Source organism: Cicer arietinum, chromosome 8 (genome assembly GCF_000331145.2).
Source record: "Cicer arietinum cultivar CDC Frontier isolate Library 1 chromosome 8, Cicar.CDCFrontier_v2.0, whole genome shotgun sequence".
NCBI lineage: Eukaryota > Viridiplantae > Streptophyta > Magnoliopsida > Fabales > Fabaceae > Cicer > Cicer arietinum.
The window spans coordinates 24,995,000-25,007,664 of NC_021167.2; the positions used below are offsets into that span (position 1 = coordinate 24,995,000).

Below are 12,665 nucleotides of genomic sequence, written 5' to 3' on the forward strand. Positions count from 1 at the left end.
CATGATGTAGATGACCAAAGCGTAGATGCCACAGCGACGCTTTGTCTTCGACATTGACTTGCAAACATTTTTCTTGAACGCTTCTCAAATTCAATTTGTACATTCGATTTCTCCCCATCTCGACTTGAGCAATCAGATGCCCTAGCTTGTCCTTCAAATGCAGTATCCGATCTTTTATAAGTATCGAATAACCTTTTTCTGTAAGTTGCCCCAAGCTCAGGATGTTGGTCTTGAGATCTGGTACATAATAAACATCCTTGATTGATCCAATCAAGCCATCCTTCTGTAAGTAACAGATTGTACCCTTGCCTTCGACTTTCACTTTCGATGCATCTCCGAAAGACACATGACCATCTTCAATCTTTTGCATTTCTTTAAACAGGTGTTTGTGACCACACATATGATTACTTGCCCCTGAGTCGAGATACCACATGGTGTCATTACTGGTGTTGATTTCATTTTGAGCCATCAAGAGAAAGCCTTCATTCGCTTCAGCTTCCAAAACTAGATTGGTTGTTTCTTCTACCTTCTTTTCGACTTGACAATCCTTTGCAAGATGTCCCACTTTACCACAGTTATAGCATTTGTAGGAGTTGCAATCCTTCGCGTAATGACCATACTTCCCACACTTGTAGCATTCGAAGTTGGAGTAGTTCGACCGACCACCTCTTTGACCACGTCCTCTGCCACGCCCATTCTGCTGGCTTGACTGTCCTCTCTCGAAGTTGCTGCCTCGACCACCTCGACCATGACCTCCACGACCACGTCCTCTTCCCCGAAAGTTTTGAGAAAAGAGTACCTTTTCGTCTTCCTCGACTGCTTCTTCCTTCTTTTTCATCTTACGTTGTTCGTGTGCTTCGAGAGAACCAGCGAGCTCTTCGACCGAGAGTGTCGAAAGGTCATTCGACTCTTCTATTGCACACACAATATTCTCAAATTTATCTGTTAAAGATCTCAGGATCTTTTCGACAACTCGTGCATCAGTCACCGTTTCGCCATTTCTAGTGAGTTGATTCACCACTGTTTGTACACGCGTGATGTAGTCAGATACTGTTTCTGACTCCTTCATATGCATCCTCTCCAATTCACCACGAAGAGTTTGGAGTCGAACTTGCTTCACTCGATCTGCTCCTTCGAACGCCTTTTTTAACGTGTCCCATGCTTCTTTCGACGTAGCCGAACCGGAAATTTTCTCAAAGCCTGAGTCGTCAACTGCTCGGAACAACATGTATAGTGCCGTCTTATCCTTTGACCGCGTCTCTTTCAACGCCTTGTTTTGAGCTGCCGTATATCCCGTAGTATTTGTTGGTTCTTCAAACCCATCTCTGGTCACCTCCCACGCCTCTAGAGCTCCAAGAAGAGCTTTCATTTGGACACTCCAATTATCGTAATTTGACTTCGTTAGTCGCGGCAACGGCATTTGACTCATCACGTTTGCCATTTGCTCTGATACCAATTTGTGAACAGAAAACACTACTTTTATATATTCTGTTGAAATGAAAATACAACCTTGGTCTTTATATAGTATCATTAGTGCTGATCTAAGAAAACAAATAAATACTATTAATAGCCCACTATCTCTTGACCTTCCAACTACAAAACAGACTTTGTCTTTCCACTAACTTATTAATAGAAACCCACTAACTATAACATTAAAGTTTATTCAACAAAAAGAATTAGAAAAAGAAAACAAGATACATAATCCTCCAAAACAAAAGGATATAAAAGACAAAACAAACAACCAGAATGGAAATTAAATGGAAGAAAAGAAACAACTCATATCTGTAAGCGACCCAATAAAGAAGCCAAACTGTGTCTGTGTTGCGGTTGTTCAATTAGTTCTTTCTCAAAAACTTCCATTTCCACAAATTTATGCTTTTTGAACAGAGGGTGGAGTAGTGATAATGAAGTATTAAGATATTCATCTAACTTCCTCTTTCTATTAGGATTGCTGAATTTGATATCCTCCATGTTGTTTTTCTCCTTCACAAAGTGGATTCCAAATTTTGGGAGTGATCTCCAATCATAGGCATCTAAATAACCGCAATCCCTCAACTCAAGCTTCATTTGGATCCATTCATTTTTTAAAAATGCTTCCTTCAATTTAGATATGAGTTGCCATTTTCCTTCTAATTGAGGGCGAAAATTCACATGACTAATCCTCTTACGCAGTTGCAGTTCAAAAACATTAGTATGATTCACAAATATATTAGGGAGGTTCCATGATGGGGAAGTCGTTGGAAAATATGGAAAAGGTTGAATCCATTCATCGTCATTAACTAACAGTCTCACATCTAAACTTATTGAATAATTGGAAATGTATCCATATTCCTTTGTAGTAGATACGAAAATTGCAAATGAAGGAATCCTGTTACGAAACCAAAAAGATATCCTTCCTTTGCTTTGGTGCTCAAACCACTTTGGAATCATCTCATCTCCTACCGACGGAAAATGAAACGCGGTTTCTCCGGCCTCGTGCACTTGCTGTTAGTTATTGAGAATCATGATTGAATATCAGAAAAGAGAGAAATAATATAAAGAGAAATAATTAAAGAGAAATATTAAACTTCTTACGTACAATTAGATTATAAGGTACTTTTATAACAAAATTTCACTTAATCATAATTATCTTCTAACTACCTTAAACCATAGTCAAGTGATGAAATTAATATTACTCTCTAAATAATGAAATTATTATTGAATCAAATACTTATGTAAGAAAGAAACAATAGTACCTGATTTAGTAGCATGCTTTTAGTCGAGGGTTTTAATGATTTGCACCTTAATGCTGAAATATATTTTAGATTTGGAGGAATCCCTCTAATTTCCTCAAGGGATTTGCAACTATTCAATTCAAGTATTCGTAGAAAGCGGCATTCTTCAAGGCATTCTGGAAGAATTTTGAAATTGCTATGAGAAAGCTTTAGTTCTTTCACATTAGCAAACCACTTGAGAAGTATTGGAAGGCCTTCATCTGATATGTTGCTAATTTGTAGGTTAACATTTGTCACATTTGAAGACACAGTGGAACTCATATTACCATTTTGTTTCAGCAATAATGTTTGATTACCATAATAATACGAAATAGTTGACAAATTAGGAATTTCGCATATGGTACTTGGCAACGTAAAAAATCCTTTTCCTATTATACTTAGATCAACAAGACCAGTGAGGTTTTTAAATGAAGCTGGAAAGCCTTCTATGGAAGTTCCATCAATCGAAATGGTTTCTATATATTCCATCTTGTCCAATATTTCTGGAAAATTCTGGAGACTCTTACAACCATTAATTTGTAATTTTTTAAGAGAAGTCAACTTCAAGGGTGGAAAACTCATGATCTTGTCACAACCCTCAGCATTCAAGAATTTAAGTTTACATAAGAATCCAATCGAATTGTGAATTGTAATTAAATTTTTACAATATTCGAATGAAATGTTTTCTAAATTTGGAAAAGAGGAGACGTCTGGTATTTCTGTTAAGTATTTACAATTGTCAAATTTCAAAATTTTCATGTATACGAAGATCTGCATAAACAAAAGAACGGAAATTAAAGGAATAATCTCAATGTTATTTTATAAATTTACATGATTAGAAAATGAATTTATTTAACTTACCTTGTTGAGTAAGTTAGATGGTATACACTCTGAATGATATGTTTGCCATTTAAATACTCTCAAATTACGTGGCAAATGCATTGAGCCTTTGGAAAAAGAACCACTCTTAATGATAAGTGTTTTGAGATTTTCCATCATCTCGAAGGCTTTTCCATTCAAATCTATAACAACTTCAGTTGAGGGGCAGTCCAAATGTATAATTTGAATACTTTTGGATCCCTTTTAACACCAAGAAAACAAATCAACCACTAAGATAAGATAGTATGACCTGAGCATATATAAATAAAAATCAAGGTTGAATATTAAAAACAAATATTTCATATATATATCTATATATATATGAGTCTTACTTACAGTATTTTCTGTTAAAACATGAACAATATCTTTGTAGAACCACAACCTACTGCGTTCTCCAAGCTCCATGACTGATTCTTTTCGGACAATTTCTTTTCCCATCATCTCAATCAAGTTATGTAATGTCACATATTTGACCTCATTAATCTTAATGAGAGATTTATCAACCAACACTCCAATTTGATATATCATGCACAAACCATAATGAGCAGATAATATATTTTCAACCTCTTTCAAGCTATATCCTTTGAAGCAACATGCAATGTCAAGAAAAACATTCTGCTGATATTCACTCAAATTATTAAAGCTTACTAAAAGTATCTCTTGGATATCTTTATTTGGAATCCTTTCATACTCATCTATTAAAGATTTCCATTCCTGTATATCCTTTCTATACAAATTGGAACCCACTACTTCTAAAGCCAATGGAAGGCCAGAAGCATAAGTTACCACACGATTTAAAATATCTTCATAACTTGGATGAATAATATTATTTTTAAAAGCCATCCATCTCAACAATTCAAGAGCGTCTTTTTCATTTAATCCTTCTACTTCGTATGAGCTTTTTATTTCGTGACTTGTTAGTAAGTGTTTGTCTCGAGTAGTAATGATGACCCGGCTGCCATTGCCGAACCAATCAAGTTCTCCAGCCAAAGCATGCAACTGGTCTAGTTTGTCAACATCATCAAGAATCAAAAGAATCTTCTTTCTCTGAAGCCTTTCTTTTATGATTGGAATTCCATAACTAACACTTCCCAACTTTGTATCCAATCCAATTGTTTTTAAAAGGAGCTCTTCTTGGAGATGTTTCAAGTTATTTTGAGTTGAATTATCTCTCACATTATCAAGAAAACATAAACCATCAAATTGATCAGCAACAAAATTATAAATTGCTTTAGCAAGTGTTGATTTGCCCATGCCTCCAGTACTATAAAGTCCAACCACGTGGACCTTTTCATCAGATTCCTCATCGAGAAGCAATTTAACTTGTTGTAATTGAGACTGTAATCCAACAGGGTAATCGGCAACATGTAAAGGAATGCGATTGATCTTTTTGGAGATGCATTCTACTATCTCCACAATAAATTTGTATTCATATCCTTGCCTGTGGAATAAGATAAGAATGAAGTAAAGAGGTTATGAAGATAAAATATAAGAAGGAAAAATAAGATTGAAGTAAAGAGGGATGGATACCCAGAAATAAAATGAAAGCCAGACAAATTAGCTGCTTGATTAAGAGCCAACTTCCATTGCTTTAACCTTTCCTTGTCGTCTTGTAACCGTTCTTCATGCTTTGTTAGTTCTTCGCCGTAACTACCAGTCTGATATCGCACGTCAGTTGGATCCACGTCGTAGAAAATAGGCAAAACTGAACGACTCTTTTCCTTAAAGCAGTTAATGATGTGAACAAGTTCGTCCAAACAAAATGAAGAAGAAGCATAATTGATAGAAAACACTGGAATGAAAATTCTAGAATTTTCAATAGTCTTGATAAGTGATGTTGTGATTTCATCTCCTCTTTCAAGATCATTGTCATCAATGAAGGTGTGAATTCCCTTGTCCATGAGAGCCTTGTAAAGATTGCCGGTAAAACCGTGGCGAGTGTCACTGCCTCTAAAACTGATGAACACGTGGTAGGAGAATCCATAGGAAAATGAAGAGGAAGAAGAATGGGATGATTCCATAGCCATAACAAGAGTTTGAGATATGAAAAGAAAGAAGAAGGCAAGGTGAAGTTAAAAATGAGAATTAATATGACAAATGTGAAACTATTTTGAATTAGCATTTCCATAAAGCGTGTGGACTAAACATGTAACAATAATATCTATCTCCGCGTGACGAAGATGATGTTACAACTCAACCCAAAGTGCCAAAGTGCGGACTCTGTTTTTGTCGTTTACCTCCGACTTGCTTCTGTTTGAATGCACTGAAGTAGTGAAGTGTGTGTCTTTGGATTAGATTGTCTAAATTTTAAAATTATTTAATTATTTTTTAAATTTAAATTTTGCACTTGAAATTTAAACTTTTTAAATTTTGAACTTGAAATTTAAACGTTTTCTCTCTTTATTATAATATTTGCTATGAATTTTCAACTATTTTAATTATTCTTTTTACTAGTTATGTAAAAATAATAATAATTATTAAATATGTAAAAACAATAATAAATATTAATAAATTTAATATTATTATTAGTTATTTTAATTTTCGTAATTTAATTAAGAAGTTTTTGTACTCCGGGACAAATAACATAACATTGAAAGTAAATGATATTTATCATAGATCACTCTCATTTTCTACTCTAATGAAAGTTAAATAATTAATAAATAATAAGTCATATCTAATAGAGCAGATTTTTTTTGCATCTATTCAATACTACATCTTCTTTTATATCTTTCGTCTTATTACATTATCAATATATGTCTTATTACATTATCAATACATGATATCGTTATTTATATTTCTTTTTCCTTCAAGTAATCAATTGGGTGTATAGGTGTATACCAATTATTTTTTTATCTATAATATATTTCATTAAAATCTTACAATAAATGTCATTTTAAATTTTTGTGCACATATTAAAAAATACAATAATTAAAAAAAAGATAAAATCATTTATCAAACTATTTATCTTAACTATTAGTGAATTTTACACTATTATCAAAGCAAAATATAATAACGATTTAAAAATTATGAATATAATAATTATTAAAGAGTAATATAAAAAAATAATTAAAATTACATTAAAAATTGTGAATGAATTTATTTTGAGACAGAGTAATATAATAATAAAAATGAAATAAATTTTTAATCCTTATATATATATATTAGATTTTTTTAGCGCTAAAAATAATTTATTATAAAAACAATTAATAACTTATAAAAATAATTTACATATAAACATTTATATAATAATTTATATAATAATAACCATTTATACTATAAACGCTTAAGTAAATTGTTTATCTAAAAAATTAAGAACACGTGAACAAATTTATAATAGATCTATCTAACATGTTCACCGGAGTAAAAGTGTTTGGACTTAAATTGAAGAAAATACAAAACATGTATATCAAAGTACTAATGTTATATCATGAATGGATTTGAATTTTTTCTATCAAAAATCTTTTTTATTTTCTCTATCTCTTTCATCTTTTTTTTTCTATTTCTTTTTATATTTTTTTCTTTAATATGATTTTTTAAAAATTGATGAGAGATAGGGAAATGGAGGAAGGTACCATAAACAAACTCTTTCTAAACCTTAAATTGGTAAATGAAAACAAATAAGTGTCTTATATTATATCTCTTTTTCAAACATCATGTGAACACTACTATATTATACTGTGATGGCTATTATGAGAAAAGTCAATATCTAACATAGATATCATGCAAAAATGTACTCTTCTTGCATTCCTCATAATGCAAAAATGTTAAAAAATATTGATTCAACTTACCATGTGATGACCTCTTCTTGCATTACTCTTACTATCTGTATCTCTGGCATGCAAAAGTATCTTTTGATTTTATTTTTCCGGATTTTGCTCATTTAATTTCTACAATTTTCAAATATTAGTCATTATATGCATTTTATATAAAATATAAATGTACTTTCACTTTATAAAAATAATGTAATAAATATTTATACCTTCATTTGTGTTTTTGTATAGTGATAAAAGCAATCCAATCATTTTCAGATACAGTAGGACTGAATGTGTGTGTGTTAGTTATAGGCTATTTTTTTTGCTTGAATTTTGCTGATTTGCTTCTAAATTCAGAGCAGTTTCATTACCAACTCTCAAGAATCATATTGTATGAAGATGTTAATGAATACCTTTTCAACCTGAACACAAAAGAGGCTCGACTATATATGGAAATGACTTGTGAGATGTCCTTTGGTTGTTTTTAGCTTATTTCTATAAGCTATTTAGTATAGTTTATAAAAACAACTTATAACTTATATGAAAACAGTTTGACAAACACTTATCGCTTTTGTTATAAAAGTTTAAGTAAACTGTTTATCCAAACAAGATCTGTAGAGTTATCTCTCCCCAAAGTATCTAAGCTATAAGGGAGGAACAAATGTGTTTTTCTTTGAATAGGCAGGGTTGTTTTATCCTAAGATTTTCATAATGAAATGTGTTTACTTTTTCATTTCTATTGTAAGTTAATATTTTTATTTGATTTACTTATGTAAATGTGCATACCAGGTCGAAACGGCTATGGTTGGATGGATTTCTCAAACTAAACTCTGTTCTCACTGGAAAAGAGCTTTCTGATTTACAGGAAGTAATGCGGGATAAAGAACTAAATCTGAGAACCGACATTTATGAGATCCTTTTGCAAGAGTCATGACCTTAATGCACTGCTCTTCTATGAAAGATGTTTCTGCAGTCTAAAATATTTTGTTGGAATTTGCTGTTTTTATTTTCTTTAGTTTACAAGCATGCTTATAGGTTGTAGATGTACTTGTAAATTCAGGAGGCCATCTTGGATAATGTATTTGAATGTGCTATGTACTTGTAAATGTGTATATACTGGAAGTCTGGAATAGAAAGAAAAAGCAAATATCAGTAACTTGATGTTGCTAACTTTTGTTGTTCAATGATTGTTGATTTCTTGATTATGTTATTAAATAATGATGCAGCAGTCTTAAATAAATCTTAAGTTTTGGTATCAATAAAAGTTTGATTGTCTGCACTATCTGATAGTTTAACTGAATTGGCTGTTGCAAGTGTGCATGGAAGGATAGAAAAAGAGAGGGTAAATAAGGAATAGATGCTAACATTTGTTCATGAGATGCCAAGTTGTGGTACTACTACTGCATCTGCACATCCGATACGGGCAGATATTTGGGTGGGTGCCATTAAATCAATGTCTTTAACTTTCTTTAGGTGTAAAGTAGTTTGATTAGTCAATTTGTTGTGACGTTTCGATTAGGTTATAATATTTTATGATAGTAATTCGAAAAAAAAAATCAAACTTAAAGGACTGTATGCTTAATTTAATATATCTTAAAAACTATTGATGCGAATTGAGTATAACTTAAAGGACCGAATTGGAATCTAGCTTAAATTGAGTTAAACATAAATGACTAAATAAATGTGTATTTTTGTTTAATCTTATTCAAGATATTAGCAAGAAGTCACATGGAAGGTGAGAGATCATGAAGTCACATGGAATGAGAGATACGATGAAGAGGTGCTACGATGATATTATGATGTGATTGATCCACACGGTTATAGAAAAGGTAAGGAAATTTCACGATTGCCATTTCTATAATCACTTTTCTCCTTGTTTTATAGTGACATATTTAAGAGAGTAATATTCTGCATTCTCAAACACTTTTTTGCTTCCATTTCTTCTCAATTATTAAAGATATGCAATCATCTTAATCTTCCTCTTCATTTTCTCACGGATTCACCTGCCATGTGTTCCTTAGCTTTAGGGGCCCCGAGACTCCAACAAGATCAATCGTGTTTTATTACATGTTGTCAGTTACCATTTTTGGATTACCTTCCACTAGCTATAAAAATAGTGGGTTCCAACTTGTTTGGAAAGAGCATAAAAGAATGGAAGTATACATTAGATGGGTATGAAAATATTCCAATTAAGAAATCCAAACGATACTTAAAAATAACCTTTGATGCTTTGGAGGAAATGAAGTATTAGAAATGCTTTGGAGGAAATGAAGTATTAGAAAAAATCCAAGTCCTATATAGATAAGAGATAGACTTCTATAATAGTTTATAAAGAGTAACACTTTTTACCTTATAAATTGGTTTTGTAGGCATAAGTTAGACCCAATATAAAATCTAAAATGATATAGTAGATTGTGGTTTTTAATGATAAGTTTAAGTGAGTTTTAGAATGTTTATTGGGTTTGTTCTTGAATTTTAGTAAGGATAGAGAAAACGTAAAGTTTAGCCTATCTTATATAGGTGACTCAAACTTTCATATTGAATCTTGTAGATCTTCATGTTACTCTTGGGTACATGTCCCAACACTTGGTAATTTTAAATGAAGTTTATCTTGAAAAACAATGAACATTTGAAGTTTAAGTGAACTTTAAAATATTTGTTGTGTTTGTTATTGAATTTAAGTAAGGAGAGAGAAAACGTGAAATTCAACATATCTCTTCATCTTGATTGTGTATTTGATGATTTAAGATACTTTTATACAATTTGCAATTAAAAAGTGTATTGTATGTCAAATGTAGTCTCTTGACTTCAAATGTTTGAAGTTTCTTGTATTTATAGGTGTTGGAAGTCTTTATTTTTGGTGTAGGAAGAGTAGTATGATTGTTGGACACTTGTCCCAATGCATAAAGTAAATTATAGAATCTTCATTTGAATTTTTAATGCAAAATTCAACTTCAAAATGTTCTAGATGATTTAAGAATGATCAAATCTTATTGAGATTTTCACACCTTTTAATCACAAATATGATTGTTAAAAAGTGAAAAAAAAGTTGTAGAAACCTTTTATATTTTAACAATATATATTGTTCTTTAGTGATAATCAGAGAAATATATATCATTCGTGTATTTTAGTGTACTATAATCTACAACACTTTCGTGTACTTTGACGGTGTACTTCAAATTTTGTCTTTTAGTGATGAACATTCTGCTCTTCTGAACTTTATGAATTCTTTACTAATCATTCTAATCTTTGTAATTGTTAATATTTTTTCTAAAATTAAATATGAATTGATCTATATTTAGAGAATAAATATAGAAAAAATATTAACAAAAGATGGAAATATTTAGATATTTAGAGAAAACAATAAAAAGTATTTAGAGAATAAAAAGTATTAACCTAAAGTATCAAATCTTAAAAATAAAAAAGTATAAACAATAAAAAAAATTCCTTATTAATTTATCACACTGTATCAAATATTTAGAGAATAAAAAGTATTAACCTAACATGTATCCACAAATTTAGGCCTAAGAAATAAAAATAAAATTGAAATATTTTAATTCCTATGGACAGTTTATTCAAAGACCATGTAGAAGATGGAAGTAAGAGAAATCTCAGAAATTACACTAAACTCAGTACAAAAGATGCCAATCAAAGGCCTTGAAAGTTGGAACTGCAATAATACTTCTTCCTTGACATGAAATCCTCCAGCCAATCAAATTAGTGGTAATGATCACTATGCTACCAAGACCAAACCAATCAAATCCTCCAGCCAAAACTTGCAACTTCTTTAGTTCATCAACATCATCAAGAACCAACACAACCTTCTTTTGATGTAGCATCTGCTTTATGATTGTAATTCCCTCACTAACATCTCCTAATGGAATGTTCAAATAATTTGTTTTGGAAAGAAGCATTTCTTGGAGATGTTCCAAATTATGTTTAGCTGAATTTTCTTTCACATTACGAAGAAAACATAAAGCATCAAATTGGTCGGCCATCAAATTATAAGTAGCTCTTGCAAGTGTCGTTTTTCCCAATCCTCCAATTCCGAATATCCCTAACATTTCTAAAATAGCTCAAGTAATCTATTATATATATTTAAAACGATGTCACTTCATCATATTTCTTCTACGTACACAAATATTTTCCACATCAGCCAAAAAACTGATGTGTACTTCTTGAGAATTTGCTCTACTCAATTTCTAAATTCTTAATTTTATTTTGTCTTCCTTCCACAATTTCATTTTCTCTATTTTTGTCCATTCTAATTTTTTTAATCATATCTTCTACTTCTCCTCTTTCTTTTGACAATTTATTTAATCTCTTTAATCCCTAATTTTGTTTTGTCTTCCTTCCACAATTTCTTTTTTTGTTTTTTTTAATCATATTTTGTATTCTTCTGTCCCCAATCCTCCTCCCCTCTCTCCCCGGACCAACCCGAATCTGCCCTCGAAAGTCTCTCTGCATTTTGTGAGCAGAGCATGCATTTTGGAATCTTAGAAACATTGTCTCAAATCTCTAAAAATCTATATAAATGAAAATCTCGATTCCTAACTCTTTTGAATAATCTCAATTGATTGATAGGGTTAGGACAATAGAAATGCGGTCTGATGAATGTCATTTCTTTTTAAAAAGCCATCTAATTATTGTTGATTTCATTCTTGAGTTATATTTATATTATATATGCTATATATGATATGGTTCAATGTTGATCTTTTAGAAACCTGCCAACTATTCATTCACTCATAAAATCCTGATTTCCTTAATTTGTTGTTTCAATTGAAACATGAATTTGATGGAAAGAAGGTTATGAAAGATACTTGGAACTGTAGAACCGCGACCTGTTTATGCTTTGTCATCTTCGATCTAGTCGATTCATAATTCGAAATCATCTTCTTCGACGTCTCTCTGCGGTAACTATTCAAAATCGTGAAATCTGAACTAGATTATTTTCAAATTGTATACGTAGAACAAACCTCCAAATCTATTTTGGTGTCATCTTATTATGCATTTCTTATTATTTTCAATTTATGTCAATCAATTATATGAGTATTATTTTATGTTATCAATCATCTCCTTTCACCTTCATACACAGTTATGTCCCTCCGCGCTAACTTTTATCAAATTATATGCATTTTTTTTATAAATATTTTTTTAATATTATTAGTCATTTTTCATTAGTTTCAATTTATGTAAATCAATTATCAATCTTCATTTGACGTTCATACACAATTATGTCCCTCCGCGGTAATTTTTATCAAATTATATGCATTTTTTTATA

The 12,665-nt window shown here is 31.2% G+C and overlaps 2 protein-coding genes across 2 annotated transcripts; both read right to left on the reverse strand.

The window, feature by feature from the left end:
* Positions 1 to 1,612: 1,612 nt before the first annotated feature.
* LOC101502635 (TMV resistance protein N-like) lies at positions 1,613 to 5,875 on the reverse strand. The gene is made up of 5 exons (XM_004515171.4): positions 5,163 to 5,875; positions 3,969 to 5,073; positions 3,615 to 3,833; positions 2,736 to 3,524; positions 1,613 to 2,484 (listed from the first exon to the last, which is right to left on the reverse strand). The coding sequence occupies exons 1-5, from the start codon at positions 5,657 to 5,659 to the stop codon at positions 1,777 to 1,779; spliced, it is 3,318 nt and encodes a 1,105-aa protein (XP_004515228.1). The 5' UTR covers positions 5,660 to 5,875; the 3' UTR covers positions 1,613 to 1,776.
* A 5,138-nt stretch (positions 5,876 to 11,013) lies between these two features.
* Positions 11,014 to 11,448, reverse strand: LOC113784573 (disease resistance protein Roq1-like). Its single transcript, XM_027330797.1, has one exon. The coding sequence runs from the start codon at positions 11,446 to 11,448 to the stop codon at positions 11,014 to 11,016; it is 435 nt and encodes a 144-aa protein (XP_027186598.1).
* Between the last annotated feature and the right edge of the window lie 1,217 nt (positions 11,449 to 12,665).

Excerpts from the sequence above, each read along its gene's own strand:
- LOC113784573 (XM_027330797.1), bottom strand. The coding sequence starts at position 11,448 with ATGTTAGGGATATTCGGAATTGGAGGATTGGGAAAAACGACACTTGCA.
- LOC101502635 (XM_004515171.4), bottom strand. The coding sequence starts at position 5,659 with ATGGCTATGGAATCATCCCATTCTTCTTCCTCTTCATTTTCCTATGGA. Across the intron at positions 3,834-3,968 it reads ATGTTTTAACAGAAAATACT|GGATCCAAAAGTATTCAAAT; the intron begins GTAAGTAAGACT and ends TGGTGTTAAAAG. Across the intron at positions 3,525-3,614 it reads CATCTAACTTACTCAACAAG|ATCTTCGTATACATGAAAAT; the intron begins GTAAGTTAAATA and ends TTGTTTATGCAG.